At 58.2% G+C, this 23,338-nt stretch overlaps 2 protein-coding genes across 11 annotated transcripts; both read right to left on the bottom strand.

Annotated features, from left to right (window-relative positions):
* Nucleotides 1-1,941: 1,941 nt before the first annotated feature.
* On the bottom strand, nucleotides 1,942-15,888 carry CCDC124 (coiled-coil domain containing 124). Of its 4 annotated transcripts, none has more exons than XM_067312597.1 (5): nucleotides 15,779-15,888; nucleotides 14,024-14,195; nucleotides 5,298-5,484; nucleotides 4,751-4,865; nucleotides 1,942-4,381 (listed from the first exon to the last, which is right to left on the bottom strand). In XM_067312597.1, exons 2-5 carry the CDS (start codon nucleotides 14,180-14,182, stop codon nucleotides 4,177-4,179), a joined length of 666 nt encoding a protein of 221 aa, XP_067168698.1. In that variant the 5' UTR covers nucleotides 14,183-14,195; nucleotides 15,779-15,888; the 3' UTR covers nucleotides 1,942-4,176. The 4 variants fall into 4 exon arrangements, with proteins under 4 accessions (XP_067168698.1, XP_067168699.1, XP_067168700.1 ...); XM_067312598.1 differs by lacking the exon at nucleotides 15,779-15,888 and adding an exon at nucleotides 15,707-15,772; XM_067312599.1 differs by lacking the exon at nucleotides 15,779-15,888 and adding an exon at nucleotides 15,694-15,741.
* A 1,249-nt stretch (nucleotides 15,889-17,137) lies between these two features.
* On the bottom strand, nucleotides 17,138-23,110 carry SLC5A5 (solute carrier family 5 member 5). 7 transcript variants are annotated; one of them, XM_067312627.1, is made up of 16 exons: nucleotides 22,839-23,110; nucleotides 21,973-22,448; nucleotides 21,790-21,855; nucleotides 21,341-21,392; nucleotides 21,141-21,208; nucleotides 20,909-21,063; nucleotides 20,557-20,697; nucleotides 19,799-19,928; nucleotides 19,497-19,585; nucleotides 19,237-19,349; nucleotides 18,771-18,841; nucleotides 18,358-18,444; nucleotides 18,068-18,273; nucleotides 17,584-17,687; nucleotides 17,359-17,450; nucleotides 17,138-17,278 (listed from the first exon to the last, which is right to left on the bottom strand). In XM_067312627.1, the coding sequence occupies exons 1-16, from the start codon at nucleotides 22,888-22,890 to the stop codon at nucleotides 17,216-17,218; spliced, it is 1,965 nt and encodes a 654-aa protein (XP_067168728.1). In that variant the 5' UTR covers nucleotides 22,891-23,110; the 3' UTR covers nucleotides 17,138-17,215. The 7 variants fall into 7 exon arrangements, with proteins under 7 accessions (XP_067168728.1, XP_067168729.1, XP_067168734.1 ...); XM_067312628.1 differs by having other exon boundaries at nucleotides 22,851-23,110; XM_067312633.1 differs by having other exon boundaries at nucleotides 21,973-22,113; nucleotides 22,839-22,868.
* Nucleotides 23,111-23,338: the final 228 nt, after the last annotated feature.

The raw sequence follows: 23,338 nt of genomic DNA, 5'->3' as shown, positions 1-23,338 counted from the left end.
AGGGGACCCGTCATTAACCTTTTTCTCTCAATGAGGGAACCCCTTCGCTGCCCTGCAGGTTCCCCCATTCATCCCTTCCCGGCACTAGGGGATCCCCCATTAACCTTTTTCTCTCAATGAGGGAACCCCCTTCCCTGCCCTGCAGGTTCCCCCATTCATCCCCTCCTCGCAATGGGCGATGCCTTCCCTGCGCTGCAGCTTCCCCCCAGTAATCCCACCCTTGCGATAGGGGAACCCCACGTTCCCCTCCTGCATGCAACTGGGGGACCCTTCCCCATTAACCCCTTTCTTGCAATTGGGGAATGCCCCCGTGCAGGGAGGGAATCCCCCCCATTAACATCCTTCCTGCAGTGAGGGAACCCCCTTCCCTTCCCTGCAGGTTCTCCCCATTCATCCCTTCCTCGTGATGGGCGATGCCTTCCCTGCACTGCGGCTTCCCCTTATTAACCCCCTCCATGCAATCGGGGAACCCCTCCCTGTATGCGGGGACCCCCACATTAACCCTTGTGTGCTACTGGGGGTCCCTGCACAGGGGGGGCTTCCCCCATTAACCTCTTCCTTCCCTGCACTGGGGGGGCTTCCCCCCATTAACCCCTTCCCCTACAAAGAAGGGGGTTCGCCCCAGCCCATCTGCCCCACGCCTCCAAGGAGGCAGGGTGCCACAGTGGGGTGCAGGCAGCGCCAGCCTCCTCTGCACAGGGCGGACGCAAGAAAGATCACACCATTTCCAAGGGGATGCCGGAGCCAGAAGGGCTGCAGGCTCAACGCGTCCAAGAAACCCGGGGAAGGCAACTCACGTGGATTAATCACTTAAGCATAAAACAGTCATGAGGGCTGCGCTGTTAAAGGGCCAGCAAGAGCGGGGAAGGGGGGCTGGCGGGAGGGAAGCGCAGGGCTGCGGTTGTTTGGAGAGCATCGGGCACAGGCAAGGGCAGCGCTGGCTGCCAGCAGCCCCCCCCCCCCCCGCACTGTGTGCCAGCCCCACCTTGTGCAACGTCCCGGGGGGGGAGGGGGGCACAAAACAGGGCCCTCCGGGGGCCAGGAAAGCTCCCCACATCGCAGGAGCCGCTTCAGCCTTCCAAGGAGCAGCCCAAAGGAGGATACAGGGGGATGGAGACACTCGGTGGCTGCCCTGGCCCCAAACTGCCTGGACATGGCACTGTGCTGTGACCCCCCCTCAGCCCCATGCGCATGCACTGGCCCTCGCGCTATCTGCCTCCGAATCTGCACCGCGCCGGCTAGATCCAAGCCAGGCAGCGAGGAAGGACGCGCCAACCCTCTGCTCGTGCCGCCCACCGGACAAAGAGCAGCTCCGAGGCTCTGCCTCGCAACAAAGCTTCCAGCTGAGACTTGGCCAGCAAAGCTCCCCGCGCCTTGCCTCGCCTCTGCTTCGCCTCCGCCAGCTCTGCCCCCGGGGGTCGGGCTGGGCAGGCAGCTAGTGCCGGGCAGGAAACTGCCGCGAGCCTGCCCGTGAACAGCCAAAATGTTGGAGCAAGAGCCTTGCGCTCGCGCGGAGCCACTTTCCTTACCAGAAACCAAGGCTGCAGCTGCTGGAGAGGCCATGGAGAACGTGTCCCCTGAACCCCCCAGCAGAGCCGCACTGCAAGGCCATTCAGCAGAGAAATGTCACCGGGATTTTTAAGAGCAATTTCAGAGAGGATTAGGAGAGAGTGGAAACATTCTCCCCAAGAGCAAGCCAGGAAAACGGAGCCCGTCACCCCCAGGCCGAGGCTCTTTCGGGAAGCCAGCAGCCATTTCACCAGCTGATAGCCACGAGAAGGAAAACCCCACTCACAGGAGGCCGGCCGGCAACTCGGCTCCTTCAGGAAGGGTCCCCCTTGCCTCTGCCAGGCTCTGGCTACGGAGACAGATGCACAGCAGCGTCACAGCAGCTCTCTCCTACTTGAGCAAAGACAAATGCAAAAGGAGAGGGAAGGGGGATTTACGCCAGCATTTTTCCAACACTTTATTCCTTCAATAGGTTAACAGATTTTTTTTTTTCCATTTTTAATTGAATTCAAACACAACAAACTTCTCACAAAAAGGGGAGACACCGTGTGCATTTCTCCCTATCTTTACCAGCTGGACTTGCTTGAACAGGAGAAAACATTGGTGGGGCAGGCCCAACTTTTCCATTCTGTTTCCGCAACAAACGTGAGCAGGGTACAGAGAGGGCCTGGGAGAGCCACAAAAACCAGGAGCAGGAGCTAAGAACAGCAGGAGAATCTCGGTTTCAGAGTGAGTTTTTGCTCTCTCCAATCCCTTCACTGCCAAAGTGCAAATGCCTCTGCAGCCTTTAAATGAGACACTCCTGCTACCCTTCCCACCTGCTTACAGGCGATCCTCAGCAGGGGTAAGGCTGCAGCGCCGCGCGCTGTCCAGTTACCCAGTACAGGACAAACCCTGTTTTAGTACCATCAGAAGAAACCCCAGCCTGAGCTGCCAACCCAGAGCATCGCTGCAGGATGCCACATCGGCGATGAATTTGTCCCCCACAACAGGGGGTCTCGGCCTGGCAGCCCTAGTTATATACACACGTAAGCACCAAAGGGCGACGGAGCCAAGTACCCAGCCGCCGTGTTGCAAGGGATCCCGCAGGGCTGCTCTCAGCGAAGCTCTCGGCCAGCTACCAGTGCTCAGCCCCGCGCTGGAGGGGGCCAGAGGAGACAGTGCACCTTGGTGGGTGTCGGAGGCCTCCCCTCCGCTGCTACCTCGTCGAGGGTCTCGATTTGGGGTGGCCTCCTAGGCAGGGTATTTCATGCCAAAGGAGGCGGCTAGAACAAATCTGCAAGGGGAGAAGGAAGAGAGGAAAACCAAACGCTTGATTAAGGCAAGGGGCAGGACTCCACCGTGGCTCCTGGGGCGAAGCCTCTCCAGCCACGCTCCCTGTCTGGGTGCTGCCACGGCCTTCCAAAGGGAGCTCACTGGTTTCTTCTCTGCCTTCACCTCAATCCTGCGCACTGTTGCCAGAGGGGCAGCGAGACCTGCTGACCAAAATCATGAGCAGTACTGTAGGCTGGGCCAGCGGACAAAGCAAGGGGCTCCTGCCGAAGGGGAGCGCAGGCAGCGTACAGAGCCACATTAGCGCCTTCTGTCCAAGGTAGAGGGCTGCTGAGCCGACAGTTTCACATCCCCTTCCAGAGGCTCACAGGGCACTTCCTCGCCTGAGCCGGGGGCAGGCAGGGGGAGAAGTGATGGGAGAAGCAGCAGCTTCTCTTCTTGGGACAGGTCTTGCGTAGTGCTGGGTTGCAGCCCCACGAGGAACCCTCCTGTCCCACCAGTGACACATGAGGCTCAGGACTCGCCGTGTGCGTTGTGAGGCCACCAGGAAAGTTGCAGAGAAGTCTGGCGCCTCGCGCTCTGCAGAGACAAGGCAGGGACCGCGCTGTGCTGCGCGCTGGTTATTTCAGCCTCCTGTCTTCAAGGGGCAGCAGGAGATTTCTCTTCCATACAACACCGCGCTGACAGAGCTTCTACTCGCGTTGTGGCTCCTCCTCCCCATCCGACACGCTACCAGTCAAAAATCAAGAGAAGTGGCCAGCAGGACGCAGGGTCAACACCAATCTGAGTCTGGAATCTCTTGAGGAACATCCCAGTGCCAAACATGACATGAGCAACAGAACGCAGGTGCCTTCCTCGCGCTGTTCTCGTGACGCGTTCTGCAAGGTGAATTCTTGCAAACAAGGGTGCGGTGCAGTCATGGTAGAGACAGGGATGAATGCACTTCGGCTCGGGTCCAGGCTGTGAGGGGGGTTAAATGCATGGTGCTAGGCAGCGTGGGGGTCTCTACCTTGGCAGGCAGCAGTGCGGGTGTGCACCGTGCAAGCACTGCCCCTACCGAAGATCTGTACGCAAGTTAGTAGCTTTTCTGTAACACAACAACCGAATTCAAAAGCATAAAGGTAGTGTTAGTCCATCCAGGTCACACTGCACCAGCTGCCTGCGGAGAGGTGAGTATGCGAGGGACAGGCCTTCCGAGTGGAGAGGGCAGGACACCGCAGGGTCCAAGGTGAGCTCTGGCCTCATGCTTATCTTAAATCCAAGAACAGGAAGAGACAGAAAATGGGGGTGGGGAAGGGAAACAAAGGAGAGGAGGCTCCTTGTGCCTCCTGTTTTCACCCGAGCAAAGCCCTGGGGCTCCAGCCCACTGTCTGTGGGGGATGATCAGCTCTAGTTCTACTTTTGGCTGTTGTAAGCCTTGTGCCTCTGGTTCATGGGGTTTTCTGGAGACTTCATCCACTCCTTCTTGAGGAGCTGCTTGAGCTGGGACAGGCGCATGTTTGGGTTCTCTTGCTTCAGGCGCGGCAGATTGACCTCTTCAAAAGCAGTGAAGGCAGCTTTCATCCGGCGCTCAGGGTGCCGGTCCAGATCATTGGCAACACTGTCAGAAACACAGACACGCATCAGAGACACCTCCCTGCAGGCACCAGTCCCTCGCCCAGCTCTGATCCCCTGTCAGCGCAACAAAGTGAATACAGAATAACTTGGCTGATAAAGTAGAATACCCCACGATACTTTCCCTACCCACTTCAAATACCCGCTACAGAAGGTCAGAGCTTATTTCAAGGGGCAGAAGGCAGCAGAAATGTCTTGTTCTTGCTGCTGAGATGAAAATTTGCAGTCAAAGTGTGAAAAGAAGTTCAGACAGCTGGGATGGGATGCCAGTTCTGGGGAAGGGAACAGCTGCAGGACTTCTCATAAGGAAAATGACCCCTTCAAAGGGGAGCGCTGCCGTGACACAGCCAAGTACCTGAGGACAGCAATGGCATCTTCAATCGTCCTGGCCTCCACCGTTCCTTCCTCCAACACCCTTCTGTTGATGTTCTCTTCCAAAGGAACCTCCAAGTGAGTCTTCTCCTTTTCCACTGCACAAAAGGAAGGAGGATAGGGAAAATGTTAAAAGTTAAGTTCAATTTGTGTAAAAACCCTCAGAAGAGGCAGTCTTTTCCAAACATCTGACTGACAAGCACTTTGAAAAAAGCGTTGGCAAGACTCAAATCTACAGCCACACATCAGCCAGCATCCTGGAAATTAAAAGTGCCTGCTTTGCAGCTCTCTGCTTCTCCCCCAAAGGTGACAGGAGGTTTCTTTTTCCTCATTTCAAGGTGTGGGGCTAGACACAGACACAGCAAAGCACACGGCACTGTGAGAGAATAACTGCAGGGTGCTCTAGCCTTCAAACCACCTTTCCTTCAGTGACTGTAGATCAAAAAGGAACAGTCCCCCCTTCCGCTCCCCAGCCCCCCACGGCAGTCAGGGTCTTTCTTCTATGGAACTAAGGAAGGGCTGCACCAAACCTGTGTCTGCATTCTCCTTCTGCTGCTGGTCTTTTCTGATTGTCTCCTCAATCTGGGCCCTGGTGACTTTGCCTGGAGTGACCTGCTTGGGTGACTTCCCTTTCAGCTTGGAGTCTTCCTCTTCCAGCAGACGCTGCAGTTCCTTCTTGCGCTCCAGCTGCTCCAGCCGCCGCTTCTCCCTTTCCTCCTAGAAGGGCAGAAGAACCAAGTCACCTCTGTCCCTACTGCCCTCATTCACCTGCCCCAGCAGACAGCAGAGGGATCAAACTATCCCTTACAGGAGCAGGAAAGAGCCGCTTGAAAAGAAACAAGCGCCTCATTTCCACAGCTAATGGAGCACAGACCTTGCTTTATAGGAAAAGATGCTGGCCGGTTCCCCCCAGACCTCCAGCAAAGCAACGATAGCCTGGCCTGCCCCTTCTGAACAATAATTCCTCAGTCCCTGCCCCGTCTGCAACCACACACTGGTTCCCCGTGATGTCAGTGCTGCGAAACATAACCCCGCTGCTGAGAAGGAGCACAAAGTGCCAGCCAGGACTGCTGACAATCGGGGTGAGTTTTCCACTTTAATTTTAATAAGTGGCTGGAGGTTAAAAGTTCAGCAGTTGTTTGAGACAAACCAGTCAAGAGGCTGAACTCGTTCTCAGGTCTTGCTCACACTCTCCCTAAGAGCCAGGGCAGGGGGTTAGACCGAACTCCCCCAGCTACCGAGCTCTGGTGGAGCACTTTCAAATTAACGCAAGGAGTTTAAGAGCCACTTTGTCCTCTACAGCTCAGCCAGAATTGACCATGCAACAGGCCCTCAGGGGTTTTCAGCACTTTGATTTCAAGATTTTTCTTCTCCTTTCCCAAAGTTCATAAGCTTTAGGAAAAAAAAAAAAAAAGAAACAACAAAAGAGCATCTTTTTGTCTAGGTCTGTGTCACAGGCCACAGAGCACCTCATATTTAGGTTAGTTACATGGACACTCTTAATTATGGGTCTCATCTATTATTCACAAGGTTGGCACAACTAACTCATCAAGCCCTAACAGAACGGGTTCTACTCAAAAGAAGCTGTGCAGCAAAACAACTGTAGTAGTAATGCAAGCTGTCGTGTTCATCGGTGTTTAAGGATGTCAGGGTAGGGCCCACTTCAGAGACAGTAAAAAAGGCTGGGTTTTAAGACTTAACTAAAAAAACTGCAAGTCGCTTCGCAGCTCAAGAATTTAAAGTAAAACCCATCAAAACACAGTATTGAAGCTCACAAATACTGAATCAAAGCATGCCCTAGAGCTGCTGCTTCCATCAACCACAATAAGGACCAGGCCTTTCCATCCAGACTGAGAAGGGGAAGACTTGCCTGCCTCCACTTCCAAGCAGCTGTGATCAAGGATGGGGAAAAAAGCCATTACAGGGATGAAGCTTTTATTACAATTGGCAGGCTTCAAGTTCTTGGCTATTAAGTGCTTAGTGCTAGTGCCTTGAGATGCAACGCCAGGGTAACTGGACCGTGCGTGACATCAAAGTGCCAACTCATTTACTTAAGACCTGGCCTTTCCCTACCCACTGCTTTCCTGTTGGGCCTCTCCCTCTCTTAGTAAAGACTGAGTAAACAAATTTACTCAGCCTCCCAGATTAGCAGGGACTTCAGCCACTCCCCAGAGAGGAGGGAGAAGACTACCTTTCTCCCTTCGCACTAACAATTTATACACAAAGATATACCTGGGCAAGAGCAGCCACAGGTGCTCTCCTTCCTGTGCCCACCTTCACTTAACACAGCATAGGACAGCTCCAGTTCCAGCCAGGATCTCCAGCTCAGCCACCAGAATCTACTCAAACACCAGGCAGTGTTAAGGAGGAAAGCAGGAGAAGCAATAAAACTGGAGAGATCACTGTGCCAAAACAGAAAGGGGGCCACGTGCATTCCCCTCTTTACCCCGAGGGGCACAACAAACCCGCTGCCGAGTGCTGCAATTCCCTATCACCCCATAACAGAGCGCAGGAGGACAGCGTATCTTTTAAAGCTTACGGGGCTCTGCTGCCAGTAGGAATGTGCGCAGAGGACAGTGAAGCGGAAACCGATTCCAGGGGCTGCCAAGGGAGGAGGAGGAGGAGTGACCAGCTGCCTGGCTCAGAATGCCAGAGGAGCCAGGGGTGCCAGCAGCACCGCAGGAGGTGCCAGCTCCAAAGGCTCCCAACAATTTCAAGCTCCAGCATAGAAAATTTTGTCAGGCTCATGAATGTGCCTTGGTTCACAGGAGGGTCAGAAACTTTGTTTAAGGTTGGCGGGACTGCGAAAGGACTCCCCCGGCAGCCACACTGGGTCCCACAAGGGAACACGTCGGCAGGCCGCGGGACGTGGCAGGCTGCACGCAGCTCGGGGTGACGACACGGTGCTGACACATGAAATAGCGCAGTGAGGCAGCCACTTGGTCACCCGCTGCTCCCTGCAAGGCAGCGCTTGTCCGAGTGCTATTTGTAAGAGCTCCACCTGCAGAAATCACTGAACACGCAGCATTCAGAAAGAGCAAGTCATTTAATTAGATGCAAAGCGAAGGCAGGAGAAGCAGCACGGTGCACTCGGGATACTGGTATCATATCTAGAACACGGATTACTGTAAAGAGAAACTGTCCCCTTCCTGCTCGTCCTGTCTGAGGCTCAGGTGTGACTGAAACAGGTAACGCAAAGGAACTGCTGGCACAGGGAACACCTTAGCAAGGCTACAGGCCTGGCTGTGGTTTGCATAATTCAGGAGACAGATAAAGTGTGGATACACAAGTACTAATGACCTAAGGGAGGAGAGCAAGATACTTCAGTACAGAAATGTTATTTATAGTTAGAGAAGCTTATCTTTTACCCCTGCTTATTACAGGAGAACTGTCCTACAAGCCAGCTAACTCAGCAGTCTGTTTCACACCACACAACCCCATCTGGGATGATGATCTGACAGTGCAGAAATTCAAGGATAATGCTCTGCTGCTTTTAGCTCCTTTCAAATAAAACTCTCCGGATAGGACATATCCACTTAATGAAGAGGAAACGGAGACACGAACAGGGTGCAGAGCCGCCTTCTTGCACTTGATGCTGCAGAGGACCTCTAGTTACTGCTCTCCTCCCGTTCCCTCCTCTAGCCATTGGACTAAGCTACTCTCCGCTCTCCGGCATTTATAATTGAGTTTCTATTTGTAGTGAGTAAATAAGCTGCACCGTTACTAATTTGGCACAAGGCAAGGCTTGCAAGATCTACATGCTCAGGTTTCCCCTGCAGCCCATCACTTCCAAGTCTGCTCCACACCTTCCCTCGCGTTCAAAAGCGCACAAGACCACAGCCGCTCTGAGCAGTCTGCACGAACACAGGCGGCACCAGGAGCTGAAATGGAGCAATCGGGCTCGCATGCGAGTGCCTGAGCACGAAGCCCTGAAAACGTCAGAGCCAGCATCCCAGAGCTGCTCCTGGTGGCTTTCTTAATGGGCTGCTGTAACGCAGAGGTCAAGATGCATCCTTCACAGAAGGCCTCTCCAGACCTATCAGAGACGAGGTTGTGGGCCAAGGATGCGTCTGTGTAGGTCATTACCACGGTGTCTCAGCTCCACACAGCAGACTTCTCTTACACTGCATGCATAATTTATCTCTCTGATCCTGAAGCACAAGGGGCCCTGAAGCTGTCATTTCTGAAAAGTTTTCTCAGGTTAGGCCAAACCAAACTAATCCTTCATGTCAGTGCAATGAATCAGCTTAAGCGTCCTGATGAAAGGGACGCTTGGATTTCTCTAAATGAAACATGTAGCAAAGCTATTAGAAAACTGGAAGGGAAATGAGTAATTTTCTCGCTCAACATTGCTATACTCAGCAGGACACTGGAAGGAGCAGGGGGTGAGGTTTCTTTAGCCGGACATTTCTGTTCACAAGAATTTGTATTTTAAAATGCTAGTTTCCAGCCCTGCAGAGAACTGTCTGAGCAAGGAACAATTCATTAGCTTTCAGAACAGCTTCCCACCTGCTAGGTGGAAGGAGAACAAGGTCCCACGCACATGGCTTTGAGAGCAAGTGGTCAATTGAAGCAGCAGTGCTCCCAATCAACCTCTTAACGGGAAGCCTGAGGAATGCTGGAGAGCATGCTGCCAGCATGGCAAAGCGCGCTGCTTCTCACACGGCAGAAGGGCAAAGCAATGCAAAACCTGATGCAGGCAGAAGAAAGAGGTGCATAAGCGATCTGGAGTATGTCCAAGTGCTCGCAGGGCTCTCGAGGTAGACCAGAGCTTTTGGGCAAGATCAAACATACCCCTTCTTGGGCCCACAGGAAATCAAGGCAAACATCACAGGGATGCCGGAGAGGAAGTCAGCTGTGGGGTTTGAGCCCCAGCCTTACGTTATCAGGTGCTCTTTCCACGACATCACTGTCCCCTGCCTTTCTCATTCAAGCCATTGGATTTCAGTACTGTGAAGCTTGTACTATACAGACGTCCTCCAAAGAGGAGAGAACAGTCATTTGATCTGTTTAACATTTCATCTGAGTAAGAGCTGGTGCTCACAGCTGAGTAATTCTGAACTGAATTAGAGGAGGAGGGGAGAGAAAAAGTCATAATTCGCCTGCCTGTGATACCACTGCAGTTTGGATCTGTCAGTACATAGAGCCGCCACCCCGTACCCTGAAACGGAGGCTAACAGGAACGAGAAAGACAAAACTCAGATACCAAAACAGTCACTGCTCTCCTGTGGGCTATCTGAATTCCTTTAGCACAACTGCTCACCCTGCATTGAACTTGAATCTTTCCCCAGACCTTCCATACTTTAGCATGGAAAGTCTCCTTGCTTCCATGTGATCCATATGCCCTCTCTTTCCATCCCACAGAGCGGCACCGAGCAAAGCCATAGAAGAGACCTCCAAAGCAAGGGAGCAATATAGCACTGCCAACACCACAGTATGCTGGGCAAAGGTGGAAAGGGGTTTTGAGCAGCTGGTGAACAACAGCAAGAAACTGATTTCCTGGAGTCTCCACAGTCAGGGCACTCGGCGAACGTAGCCCAGTCAAAATACAGCCTCGATGGGTAAAAGGCCTTGTCCTGCCTTAGCCAGACAGCCCAGGCTGGAGATGGGAAGGAGACGGGGAACTTGGCTGTGTTCTTCCAATGGACATGTTTCATCTCAACCACAGCAGCAGTCCCAGCCAGTGAGATGTTTCCACGCACAACCACAGGGCACACGGCTAAACCCAAGGCCGCCAGAGAGAGCAAGGTCTGAATCCTGCAGGGAGACCTCTGCCCGGCATGGCTGCTCACGGGAAGCAAACGCTGCCCTTGACAGAGACTCCACTAGTCCTTTCTTCCCGTAACGCTCCAGCCTATTTAATGGTTTGTCACCCTTCCAAGTCTGCCTGCAGCCTCACCCAGAATGCATCCGTGGCTATTCCACCACCAGACCCACTTTAGCTAATTGCACAGAGAGAAAGAAACACACTGATCTAGCTGATTAGGAGTGTCATCCTCGGAGCTGGCAGTCTAACTTTGCATAAGAAGAACGGAGAGGGAAGGAAGGAAGGAAGGCTGAAGATACCTGAATGTGAAAAGAAAAGCATTATCTAGGTAAAACCCAGAGCCTTTCAACAAAAACGAAGTAGATTTTGTGCTTTCCAGCCAGAGCTCTCCAGGGAAGGTAACAAACTGTGACTTGTGCTGAAGTGCCAGAGAAGGAATACACATATTGCAGACTGGTGATATTAGCTCAGATGTTCCTTTATGCATCACAGAGCCGCTAAATGAGTGTCATCCTCTGTTAGCAGAGACCAGCCCCAAAAACCCATCTCAGAGCCTGGGAGGGGGATGTTAAAAAACACCAAAAACCAATAACCCAAAACACAACTAAAGGAAACAGGACAGTCATCATCCGGTGACAACGAATATCACATCAGCAAGGCACTGCATTTTGAGCTTCCCTACACCCAAATATTAATGTTGCACCACATGACGTGTGTTGCTACCACTCAAGCAAGACCACCAGACTGCCACGCACACAGCCACAAAACCCTGAAGTGGTCCAGCGAGGCAGCAGCTTGACAGAAATAGAGGGTTACATTCTCATTTATTTCACTGAGGCTTTGCTGGTCATCTGCTGGGGGGAAAGAGATTAAAAGGGGCATGCGCGTTTTGGTTTTAATATATGCCCTGCTGGGTAATGTCCCAAAGGCATTCATTCCTGCCTCCTTATTATGCAGGAATTCAGAGGTGATGCACGGGGCTTGCTGCAGAGCAGTTAATGTGTTACCGCCATCGCCTGGAGAGCTGGGGAAGAGCTGCTCTTGCGTTGACTCCCCAAGATGCCGAGAACATCCTCCTACACATACTGTAATATCCTCCTCCGCGTGCTGTAACTGAGAGCAACACAAGTCCCTCCTACAGCATATGGCTGCGGCCAGCAGGGCTATTTCCATGCCAGCACCACCCGTGAAACAGCTACTTATCCAAGGAAGTTTGATTCTTGTCAGTGCTTTGGCTTTTGTTCTCCTCTAAGATGGGGATGGCAAGCCATTTACCAACCTGACTCGTACATCCCTTCCCTGCTGGGATACCGTGGGGCAGAGGCAGCTTCTTCTGTTCTCTGTGGAGACGTTCCAGGTCTGATGGCACTGGAGAAGCACTGGAGAAGTTTCACTGCTTTTTCCCCAACAACCCACTCACGCTTGTGTAGATGAGCACGTGGCCGGCAGACAAATGCCCAGCCTTTGCTCTGGTTCTTGCAGTTCGATGGGTTAAACCCCCCAGCCCTGTGCGATGCACCCACAGCAGGAAGAGCCCCAGGGCAGGTACAGTTGTGCTCGGAGTCCTTCTGGCAGGACAGCTTCCTCATCCGAGTTGGAGACTCTTGCTGTTGTGAGCTGCAGCTCCGCAGGGGGTTCCTGAGAGACAAATGTACTAAAACACAGGTGAGAGTCAGACCTAGAGACTATGGCTACGCTGATGCAATTGCTGGCGGAAGGTCTCACCGCGGCTGCCCTCGAGGGAGAAGAGCTGTCCACCTGCACACACACACGTGCATTCAGTTCCAGCTGGGCCGCAGGCTCCGAGCCACACACTGCCAGGCTCACACTCAGTTTTTCTTCTTCACTTCTCCAATAAGGTTAAAATTTCACTAGGGAGAGCCTCACAAACCCAGGCGATGGAGGGACAGGGTGAGCTCTCGTTGGAGGGAAGTTATTCAATAAGCAGTAACATGCTGTAAGAGTCACAAGGGGAGGAAAAAGGATGCAGCAGGGCTGACCTCACCCCTGCGGCTGGTCCACCCTGCTGAGTGCCAAGCTCCCAAGCACAGCCTGTCCCCACCGCTGGGCAGGTGCTGCTCCCACACACCAGTTTGGCAGCAATTGCTCTCTCAGATCCTTACTGCACTCTCTCTCTTTTTAAGAAGAGCCAGAAATCCTGCAGGACCACCAGTGAAGCCTGAAGTAGCGAGAGGAGCTGGCGTCGAGTGAAAGCCACCTCGCTGACTTTTCTAAAACGCAGTCTGAGGCTCTATCAGGTGGACCCTGACTTTGCAGTTAACAGTTCAAGCTCATGACAGTTTGCCCATCCAAGACTCCCATGCCCCTTGCCTGCAGGAGGCTGCTTTGGAAGACCATTAAAATAGGTCAGTGTTAGCAAAACCCTAAGCAGAACAGTAATGTTCCAGGAAGTAATTAGGCAGCATTACAGGATTGCATTTGGGAACAGCACACAAGACTCCAAATTCCAAATGTCAAGACACATGTTAGGGGGGTGAATTCAAACAAACGCACACAGCACAAAGCTATCAAGGTCATGGGGACACGCTGGCTTCCTGCCTGCTGCTTGGCCGGTGCGCTTAAGTAGCAACACACAAAGTTCAATAAGCACCAAAGAGCTTATATACATAGAACTTAAGCAGAGCAAAACCAGTAACCCCATAAATTCCATTTATGACATCAGACAAACTCCTGTCTAGATAGTACGAGGGTAAACAAATTGTTTTGGAAAAGCAAGCTGAGTCGTCACCAAACATTGTGCTTTTAGAAAACCAACAAATCCAGAAGCTAGATTTGTGTAGCACTGATGAAGCTTACTAAGTTTTTGCAGTTTAACTACGGTAAGTCAGATGAGAAGAGACAGGAAACATAATGGGAAAGGTACATCAGGATAATATTAAAAACAATAACGCAGAAATTAACACTGAACTGTCCTGTTCTTTTGAATCCCTAGGCAAATATGTACTCAGGGCGGAGCAGGCTGATGAGACTAAACCCGAGAGGATTTTTGAGACATGTCACATGTGCGGCACACCAAGTGGTGGGGGAAACCCTTTTATATTTAACCCTGTTGATAACTTTCTTTTGATTTTGGAGAAGGAGAAAGAAAAGGAAAAAAAAGATGAAGAACTGCCTAGTCAAAAATCAAGCCCTACAAGCAGGGTTTCTGATCACTTACTAAATCAATTTTAAATGATTCCAACGATAAAGCTTTTTCTGTCTCCCTCGGGAACATAGCTCTAAGATTTACAGGATCTTTGAATTATGCATCAAAGCTTACACTTACTCCCACACTCTGCTTCTTTTAGCTTCCAGAGAAGACACCAATTCCAGCTTTTTTGCTGGAAAACTAAGTGCAGGACAATGTTTAGAGAGACAGTTGCAGCTTTGGGACAGAGGAACAGAAGCAATACTTTAAGTAAACTTGAATTTCAAGGGCTTAGCATAAGATCAGCTAGAAGTTCCCCTTCTACCTGTCTAGCAATTCACCTTCCTTTGTTCCTTCCTCATCACGTGTTTGTCTTCATCCTTCCAGTAGGCATCTTCCAGCTCCTGTTGGCGTTTGGCATCGGCTGCTGCCTTTGCCTCAGCTTTCCTTGCCCGGGCAGCAGCCGACTTGGTATTTTCACCTTGGAACTTCTTGGGCATCACTCAAGGTGCTCTGCAGAGGAGGAGGAAACCAAATACACAGTTTAAGATCCTTGCCCTGGCCAGGATCTCAGGTTTACCATAACCCCTTGACAAGCAGGAACAGCTTGAGCCCAGAGCATGAAAATTCCCTTTTGTTATTGCTTCAGGGCGTTTCAAAATTCTGGAAAGAACAGATCTAGCAGTCTTATAGCTCACCCAGGAAGAACTCTGCTCACTTCCCCCTGGATTATAAGTAAATTGGCAACAATCCCTCCCACCTATCTGTTGTGGTGCAACACCACAACGAATCAAACTGCTGGGTTCCTGGTACTGAGTCAAAAGCACAACTGCCCTGCGAACCAAAATACTCTCCACAAACTTATGCTGCTGAGTCAAAATGAAGCTGGATGCCTTCGCTAGCAGGTTCTAGGGCGGGTAAGTTATGGAGAAGTTACTGCTACCAGCAGAAGGATAACGCAACATAAACCCTATATCAAGCCCTCTGACTAATTATACAGAAACACGCCCATATGGTCACGTTTAACTTGGATAAATGGCCACATAGAGATGCTGTATTAATTTCACCTACGTCATCAACACAGAAAAAAAAAATCCAAAACACTAAAAATAGGTGAAACAGGAGCCAGAAAAGAAAATTAACTAGACACTATAAAAGGCCTCTCCTCCTCAGCACGCTGCCCATATAGACACCAAGTACTGGATCTCAAGCCTTTATTTTAATAGCAGATAAGTATTTGATATATGACACAAGAAGCAACAAAAAAGGGCTACCATTTTGGGTTTATTACTCAAATCAGAAGCTTTTTAAAAGTCTGGGCTGGATTAAATCTTCTCTGTTCCCTGATATATGCAGATAACCCTTCTTGAACCCTGTGATCTGGGCCAGGCCCCAAGTGAAGGCTGCGAGATGGCGCCCACGATGCATTTGGGGGGGGGGGGGGTCAGGATGCTCTGGACTCCACGTCCACCCCCCCATGCTACTACCAACCTAAAGGCTGGACCCCTCCCTGAGGGGACCCCCACCCCTGCCCCATGCCAAGGGGCCAGCACCATCCCCTCGGGGCCCTGCAGAGCCCCCCACAGCCCTGCTCCCCCCCCCCGAGATCTCCGGGGCCTCTGCGTGCCCCCCTCCATGCTGCTCGGGAGCTGACACCTCCTCCCCCAGCCCTTCCCCAAACCTCTAGCTTTTGCCCACCCTCACCGCCCCCAGCCCTTCCTCCCCATTGCCCCCTTGGTCTTCCTCTCGCACCTCATTACCCCCTGGGCCTTCCCCCCACCCCCTCACCTTCCAGGCCTAGCTCTGTCCTCCCCCATCACCCTCTAGGCCTTCCTCCGTCCCCTCGTCTTCCCCTAGGCCTTCCTCCATCCCCCCCTCACCCTCTAGGCCTTCCTCCATCCCCCGTCCCCCCCGGGCCTTCCTCCACGCCTCACCCCAGCCCTCATCGCCCCCGCGCCCTTCCCCATCGCCCCCCAGACCCTCCCTCTGCCCCGTCTCCTCCCCCCATCACCGCCAGGCCTCACGCCAGGGCCCTTCCCCTCCCGCAGGCCGCGGCCCAGCCGCCCGGGCCCGCTGCCGCCCGGGCCCGCTCCTACCCGGTCCCCGCCGCGCCGGCCGTCGCGCGCTTTGCGCGTCACAGCGACGCGCCGTCGCCGCCCGCCGTGAGAGAAGGGAGCAGCGGCGCCCGCCGCCGGCTTTTCACGGCCCGCGTGGCGCCGCCGCCATCTTTGCTGCGGGCACGCCCCGCCTCGGCCCGGCCACAGCGCCAAGCCCGGCGGCGGAGGGGGCGGCGAGCCGCACGGCAGCATCCGCACACGCCAGCGCACGCCCGGGGCGGGCCAGGCGGCGGGCAGCGGGGCGGGGGGAGGAACACGGCTCCCTCTCGCCCGGCCCGCCCCTGCCCGGCACAAAGATGGCGCCGCCGCCCCTCCCCGTGGCGGCGCCCCAAGATGGCGGCGCGCGGCCCGCAGCGAAGATGGCGGCGCGAGGAGCGGGAGAGCGCGGCGGGGCCGCGGACGAGGCCGCTCCGCTGCTGCCGCTCCGGGGTGCCGCGGCGGGCTGTCGTGGGGCGCTCCCGGCCTGCGCTCCCACGCGTGTCCCGTGCCCACGCGTGTCCATGAGTGTCCCATTCCCACGCGTGTTCCATGTGTGACCCATTCCCATGTGCATCCCATTCCCAGACATGTCCCATTCCAACGTGTCCTGTGCCCACACATGTCCCATGCCCACGCATGTCCCATGTCCATGTGTCATGTACCCACACGTGTCCCATTCCTATGTGTGTCCCATTCCCACACATGTCCCATTCCCAAACGTGTCCATGCCCACATGTATCCTATTCCCATGTGTCCCATTCCCACGGGTGTCCTGTGCCCATGCATGTCCCATTCCCACGTGTGTCCCATTCCCATTGGTGTCCTGTTCCCACCTGTCCCATTCCCACGTGTGCCCCATTCCCACACGGGCCCCATTTCCACGTGTCCCATTCCCACGCATGCCCCATTCCCACGTGTCCCATTCCCACATGTCCCATGCCCACACATGTTCCATTCCCACACACGTCCCACGCCTGTGTGTGTCCCAGTCCCATGTGTCCCATGCCCATGTATGTCCCGTGCCCACGCATGTCCCATTCCCACACACATCCCATGCCCATGTGTGTCCCATTCCCACGTGTCCCATGCCCACACGTGTCCCATTCCCACACACATCCCGTGCCCATGTGTGTCCCATTCCCACAGGTGCCCCATGCCTTCACGTGTCCCCTTCCTGCGTGTTCTGCTCCCACGCACATCCCGTCCCCATCCCCACCCCGCGGCCCCGTGCCCAGGGGAGCCCTGCGGTGCCGGTCCGGCTGCACCAGCAGAGCCAGACACACTCCCGGCCGAGCGCGGGTGCTTTACTGCTTTTATTGCTGCCGGGAGGCCGGGAGCGGCCGCCGGGGCTCGGGGGGGGGGGGGGGGGATGTATTTCCATGGGGAAGCGTCCCCGCATTCCCGCTGTCCAGGGCTGCCCCCGGCTCAGCATGGGCCCTACACGTCAGTCTCCTGCAGCAGCCCGGTGGTGGCAGGGAGCTCGGGGACGCCCCCGGGGACCTGCGGAGAGGGGCCGGGCTGGGAGAGCTGCTGGCTCCGGGGATGCCCTCCCTCCCGGCTCCGGCTCCGCCGCCGCCTACCTTGGGCAGCCTCTCCGCCGTGGGAGCCACCGAGGACGTCCGCTTCGCCACATCCCACCACAGCACGCCCGGGGGCGGCCGCTCGGCCCGTCCTGCTGGAGAGCCGGTGCCACGGGAAGGGGCGGCTGCGGGGGGGGGGGGCGGGGGGGGCAGGCGCCCCGTTCCCCGCTCCGTGCACCCCTCCCCGGATCGGCTGCACCGTCCCCAGCCTCCCGCGGGTCTCACCTGCCAGGTAGCTGGCCAGCACCCCCACGGCCACGGTGCCCAGCGTGCCCAGCGCCCCGTAGTACAGGTAGGACACGGCGTAGAAGTCGCCCACGATCGCCGGCCTGCGAAGAGAGCAGCATTGCAGCAAAGTGGGGATGCATCATTGCAGCAAAGCGGGAATGCACCGTTGCAGCGAAGCAGGAATGCAGCATTGCAGCGAAATAGGGCTGCACCATCACAGCGAAGTGGGGATGCATTGTTGCAGCGAGGCAGGAATGCACCGTTGCAGCGAAGCAGGAAAGCACCGTTGCAGTGAAGCAGGGCTGCACCATCACTATGAAGTGGGGGTGCACCGTTGCAGCGAAGCGGGGTTGCACCGTCGCAGCGTGCCGCAGCTGCGCTGTTGCTGCCGGCGGAGCAGGCAGCACGGGGACGACAAGCGAGTGATGCAGCGTTACAGCCGCGTGCGTTTGCCCCCATGCCCCAGCCCCACGCTGCTCACCGTGCCGGGGCCGGGGGAGGCTCCCGCAGGGGCAGCGGGCCCAGGAGGATGGTGCCGTTGGCGCCGGCGCTGCGGTTGTGCAGCGGGCAGAGGGCTCCGGAGGCCGGCAGCACCCCCATGGCAGTGGCGCTGGGTGGGTGCACGGTGCCTCCCACGGCCACCCAGAAGGAGAGGGCCAAGCCAGCACTCAGGCCCGCAAACGCTCCCTGTGGCGGAGGAGAAGGGTCATGCTGCGCCCGGAGAGCCCCCGGCCGGCTCCGGCACCCACCCTGGCCCCACGCCGGACTCACGGCAGTGTTGCACACCGGCACGAACATGCCCAGGATGAAGGCTCCCAGCAGCGGGCCGCTGATCGCCCCCATGACGGTGAAGGAGCCCTGGAAGATGCACGGCAAGCTCTGCCCCGTTGCCCCACTGGGAAATGCGTCGCCCACCCTGGCCCGTCCCCGTCCCCCCTGGCTCTGTCCCCCCAGGAGCCTGGCATGGCACCAGCAGCACCAGAGGGTTCCTTGGGGGGGGACGGGGACATGGAGATGGAGCTCAGCGCTGCCCCAAGGCCTTGGCAGCCCCATGGCTCCCAGCAAGCTCGAGGGCCCTCCTGCAGCTGGCGGTGCGTGGCAGGGTCTGTGCTTGGCCAGGCAGAGCCGGAGGGGATGGAGCCGGCAGAGCACGCTTGGGTCTGGCCCTGCACGCCGGAGCTCACCTGCAGCACGCCACCACCGAGCAGGGAGGCCAGCGCTGCCACCGTGATGCACGTGGTGCCGTAGATCAGCGCTGCAGAGGAGATGGGGAAGGCTCAGGCAAGGTGGCTGCAGCAGCAAGGCACTGCATGGCATGGCACAGTGCAGCGTGGCATGGCATGGCGTGGCATGGCACAGTGCAGCGTGGCATGGCATGCTGCAGCACAGCATGGCACAGCACAGTGCAGCACAGCATGGCATGGCGTGGCATGGCACAGTGCAGCGTGGCATGGCATGCTGCAGCACAGCATGGCACAGCACAGTGCAGCACAGCATGGCATGGCGTGGCATGGCACAGTGCAGCGTGGCATGGCGCGGCATGCTGCAGCACGGCATGGCACTGCACGGTGCAGCATGGCACGGCACACTGCAGCGCAGCACGGCGCAGCACGGCAGCCTGGGCACGTGCCCGGCGCCGGCCCCACTCACACAGCCCCTTGGAGACGAGGGCCAGCCTCCGCGGCGGCAGCGCGGGCATCCTGGGCTTGATGAGGTCCTCGACGGTGACGGCCGCCATGGCGTTGATGCTGGTGGAGGCCGTGCTGGGGCGAGGGCACAGGGCAGCGCTGAGCCCCGCGGCGGTGGCGGTGCTCGGGCAGGGGCGGCGCATGGGGCCGGAGGGGTCCGCGCACCCCTTCCCCGGGAGCCCTGCCGCTGCGGGGGGCCGTGGGGCAGAGCCCCAGCCTCACCTGAGGGTCCCGCTGTAGGCGCAGGCCAGGAACAGCCCCGGCACCCCCGGGTACGTCTCGAAGATGTCGAGGACCAGGTAGGGCATGTACTGAGGGGGCAGATGGCTGCATCAGGGGGTGAAGGCAGGAGCCCAGCCCGGGCTCGGGGCCCCCTGCCCTCCCCAGTGGAGCCCAGACCCCCCTGCGCCAGGGCTGAGACGAGGACCCAGGTGTCCTGCCTCTCCGTTCCACCTCCTGCCTCGCTGCCCTCAATTTGGCGCTCGAGAGGGCAGGTCCCGGCTGCCGGCGGCGGGGGCCGGTACCTGGTCCGGGGCCGAGATGTAGCCGGCGAGGAGGGGGTCGCAGTCCTTGTACAGCGCAAACATCACAATGCCACAGGCCACCGCGCTGGAGACGATGACGAAGAGCCCCACTTGATTCACCAGCAGCGCTCTGCAAGCACAGGCGAGATCGCAGCCCGGCCGGGCGCGGGGGACGGGCGCCGCGCCAGCCTTGCCCATGCACGGGGAAGAGCCTGGCCCGGTGGCCCCAGGGGACTGTGCCCCTTCCCCGGCCACCTCACCCATCGCCTGCCCAGCACGGCAGGGCTTCCCGCGATGCAGCAACAGGACTGGCAGGGGATGCGCATCTTCACTGGGGAGCTGGGCTCTGAGCAGGGGTGCGGGGTCCATGCAGGGGTGTTGGGTCTGTGCAGAGGTGCTGGGTCCATGCAGGGGGTGCTGGGTCCATGCACAGGATATGGGGTCCATGCAGGGGTGCAGGGTCCATGCAGGGGTGCTGGGACCATGCAGGGGGTGCTGGGTCAGTGCAGGGGTGCTGAGTTCATGCAGGAGGTGCTGGGTCCATGCACAGGATATAGGGTCCATGCAGGCGTGCGGGGTCCATGCAGGGGTGCAGGGTTCATGCAGGGGTGTCGGGTCTGTCCAGCAGCCTCGGGGGAAGCCCCGTGGGGCCGGGATCGGGGTCCCTGAGGGGGTCAGGCTGGGAGTGCTCTTCCCCCCCCAGTGCAGCCCCTCTCCCCGCGAGCCCGGTGCCGGGCTGTGGAGCCCTGCACACTCACATCCTCGCCTCCCTCTCGCTCCTGCAGGCCACGTAGCGCTGGACCTGGGCCTGGTTCACGCCGTACATGGAGAGCCAGAGCAGCGTGCCGCCCAGCAGGAAGGTCCAGAAGGTGTACCGGCTCCGCGGGTCGGGGTCGAAGCTGGCGGAGCCGCACGCGGCCAGGGCGAGGGTGAGCCCCGGCCGGCACCGCTGGATGGCCACCCCAGCACCCAGCTTCTGTGGCCGGCAGCCCCGGGATGGGGCCGGCGTGGGCTCGGGAGGACCAGCCCCGCTCCGACAGCTCTGCGGCTCTTCCCCGGCATGGGGACCGGGGCTGGCCAGGCGGCGCGCACCGGGGTGCAGGGACTCACTCGTCAAAGTTAACCCTGGAGCCGTTGGCCGCGATGGCCAGGACGCTGGCGGGGCCCCCGGCCAGCAGCATCCCCCGGACGATGACAACGACGAAGCCCGAGAGCATCACGAAGACCTGGAAGACGTCGGTCCAGACGACGGCCTTCATCCCACCCTGCAGGAGACAGGGCCGCACGTGAGCACCGGGGCACATCCCGCACGGCACCTGGGGCCGCCCGCTCCCGCACTCACGATGGTGGTGTAGAAGGTGCAGACAGCTCCCGTGGAGAGCAGCGATGCCCAGATGTCCAGGCCGGTCACTAAAGGAGAAACCGAGGTGCTGAGCAGAGCTCTGGAGCTGGGACGAAGTTTTGGGGAAAAACGGACTCAGCCGTCTGCAATGGAGAGCATCCCTGGGATGGGCTGGGCCAGGGAGCGGGGCGCTGCCATACCCTGGTTGAGGATCAGCGCGGGGGCATAGATGACGATCCCGGTGTACAGCATCTGCGGGAGAAGGAGGGTCAGGGCCGGCGCCGGAGCGGCCGTGGCCAGGCAGGAGGCTGGGGCCGGCGCGGAGAGCCGGGTCGGTGGGGATCAGAGCCGGCCCCGCCGGGACCGGGGCCAACGTGCTGCGGCTCCCGCGCCGTGTCCAAACACAGTGTCTGAGCGCATGGAAAACACTGGGGTTTTCATTCAAAACAGCGTCCCCGCAAGGCCCCTCCGCAGCGTTATTTGTTTTGAACGAGGAACCGCAGCGAACGCGAGTGCGAGCGCACATGCATTTCCTCCGGGGCCAAGGGAAACGCCGAGCGCGGCCGGCAGCAAGCCCCCGCGGCGGCGGCGGCGGCAGCGGCGGCACGGCCCCACGGCCGGCCCCCGGCGCGCCCCGCGGGCTACGCACCGTGGCCGCCACGTACTGCACGGTGCCGCACAGCCGGACGCTCCTGCTGAACCGCCGCTCCAGGTACTGGGGGGGGGAGGAGAGGGCCGGCGTGGAGGGAGGGCGCCGGCAGCCCCGGCGCCTTCGCTCCATCCCTGCCCGGGCTTCGCGGGGCTGCCGCGCGCGTGTGCCCCGGGGACCCACCTCGTAGGTGCTGGTGAGCCCCAGGCGGTGGAAGACGGGCAGGAAGAGCAGGGCGGTGAGCAGGGTGCTGAGCAGCTGCCCCAGGCACATCCAGAGGAACTTGGCGCCGTAGCGGTACGCCTCGGCCGGCACCCCCAGCACCTGCACCGCCGACATGAAGCTGGCCGAGAGCGACAGCCCCACCGGCACCGCCGACATCCGCCGGCCCCCCGTGAAGAAGTCGTCTGAGGTCTTCTGGCCGCCCCGGGAGAGGGCTTGGAAGAGCCCGATGCCCGTGGAGACCAGCAGCATCAGCCCGAAGACACCGTAGTCGGCGAGGCTGAAGGTCCGTGTCTCCGGCACCCACACGTCCAGGCTCCCCGCCGCGGCCAGCGTGGCGGCGGCAGCGGGCGCGGGAGCACGCACCTGCGGGCAGAGGGACCCCGCGGCCGCGCTGCCAGCGACGGGGACGGCTGGAGCCACGCGGACACTCAGAACTGGAGCAAAAGAAAAGTTTGTGCAGTTATCTAGCGAGCTTCAGCGCGCGGCGGAGAGCATCGCCGGGCCGCGTGCAGCGCGGGGCTGCAGGCACAGCAGGGGCTGCAGAGGGGCCAGGCCTTCCTCAGCAAGGAAAGTGCCCCAAATACCTCCTGTTTTCAAGCACTTGTGAAAAGCCCAGTCCTGCCTGCTCCGGAGCGAAGCAGACACCCCTCATCACCTGCCCGAACGCACAGCCTGGGGCAGCAACGGTACCGGAGGGAGCCGCAGCCGGGAACAGAGCGATCCCGAAAGCAGCTGCAAGCACGGCGAGCGCAGCAGGGAGGGAGGGAGGAGAAAAACCAGCTGAGCAAAATTCATCCTTAGGCAGGGGACAAAGCAAAACAAACCCTCATCTGTACCAGGAGGAGCACGGTCTTTGCAGGCAGCTCCCCGGTGCATCGACAAGGACCCGGACTCTGCTGCGCTGCCCGAAGTAGGGAAGCGGGGCCGGGCCGGGGGTGGCCGGCAGCCCCCGAGCAGCGCGGGGCAGTGGGGAGACGCTCGGCGCCGGCGGGCGAGGAGGCTGCTCCGACGTCCTTGGGGTGTTGCCGCGCTGGAGGGGAAGGCAAGGCCACGCGGCCCCGGCGGCGAGGGGCTGGCCGTGCCTCGCACCCCTTCTGCGCCAGCCCGCAGGGCAGGAGCCGCTCTGGGTGCCAGAAGCAGGTTTAGGGCACTGGGGAGGGACGTCAGGCACTGGGGGGGGGGGGGGGGGGGGTGTCTGAATCCAGCTGGGCGTCCCAAGGGGTGAAGCCCATAACCCCTTCCCGCCCGCTTGCCCCAGCGCTGGCCGGCTCCTGCCCTTTCCCGGCCTCGGTGCGGGACCCTGGCCCAGGGTCCAAGGCCGGCT

This window comes from Apteryx mantelli, chromosome 30 (assembly GCF_036417845.1).
Source record: "Apteryx mantelli isolate bAptMan1 chromosome 30, bAptMan1.hap1, whole genome shotgun sequence".
NCBI lineage: Eukaryota > Metazoa > Chordata > Aves > Apterygiformes > Apterygidae > Apteryx > Apteryx mantelli.
The sequence above is the reverse complement of the archived record's forward strand: the minus strand, read 5'-3'. Positions and strand labels throughout refer to the sequence as shown.

What these genes read in the sequence shown, in the direction of transcription:
- CCDC124 (XM_067312597.1), bottom strand. Translation starts at nt 14,182, where the DNA reads ATGCCCAAGAAGTTCCAAGGTGAAAATACCAAGTCGGCTGCTGCCCGG. An exon ending in TGAGGAAGGAACAAAGGAAG is followed by an intron (nt 5,485 to 14,023) that starts GTGAATTGCTAG and finishes CTGCCCTTCTAG; the next exon opens with GAGGAAAGGGAGAAGCGGCG. An exon ending in GATGCCATTGCTGTCCTCAG is followed by an intron (nt 4,382 to 4,750) that starts GTACTTGGCTGT and finishes TGTTTCTGACAG; the next exon opens with TGTTGCCAATGATCTGGACC.
- SLC5A5 (XM_067312627.1), bottom strand. Translation starts at nt 22,890, where the DNA reads ATGCACCGGGGAGCTGCCTGCAAAGACCGTGCTCCTCCTGGTACAGAT. An exon ending in CGCGCTGATCCTCAACCAGG is followed by an intron (nt 21,209 to 21,340) that starts GTATGGCAGCGC and finishes TTTCTCCTTTAG; the next exon opens with TGACCGGCCTGGACATCTGG. An exon ending in GCCTACAGCGGGACCCTCAG is followed by an intron (nt 19,350 to 19,496) that starts GTGAGGCTGGGG and finishes CCCTCGCCCCAG; the next exon opens with CACGGCCTCCACCAGCATCA.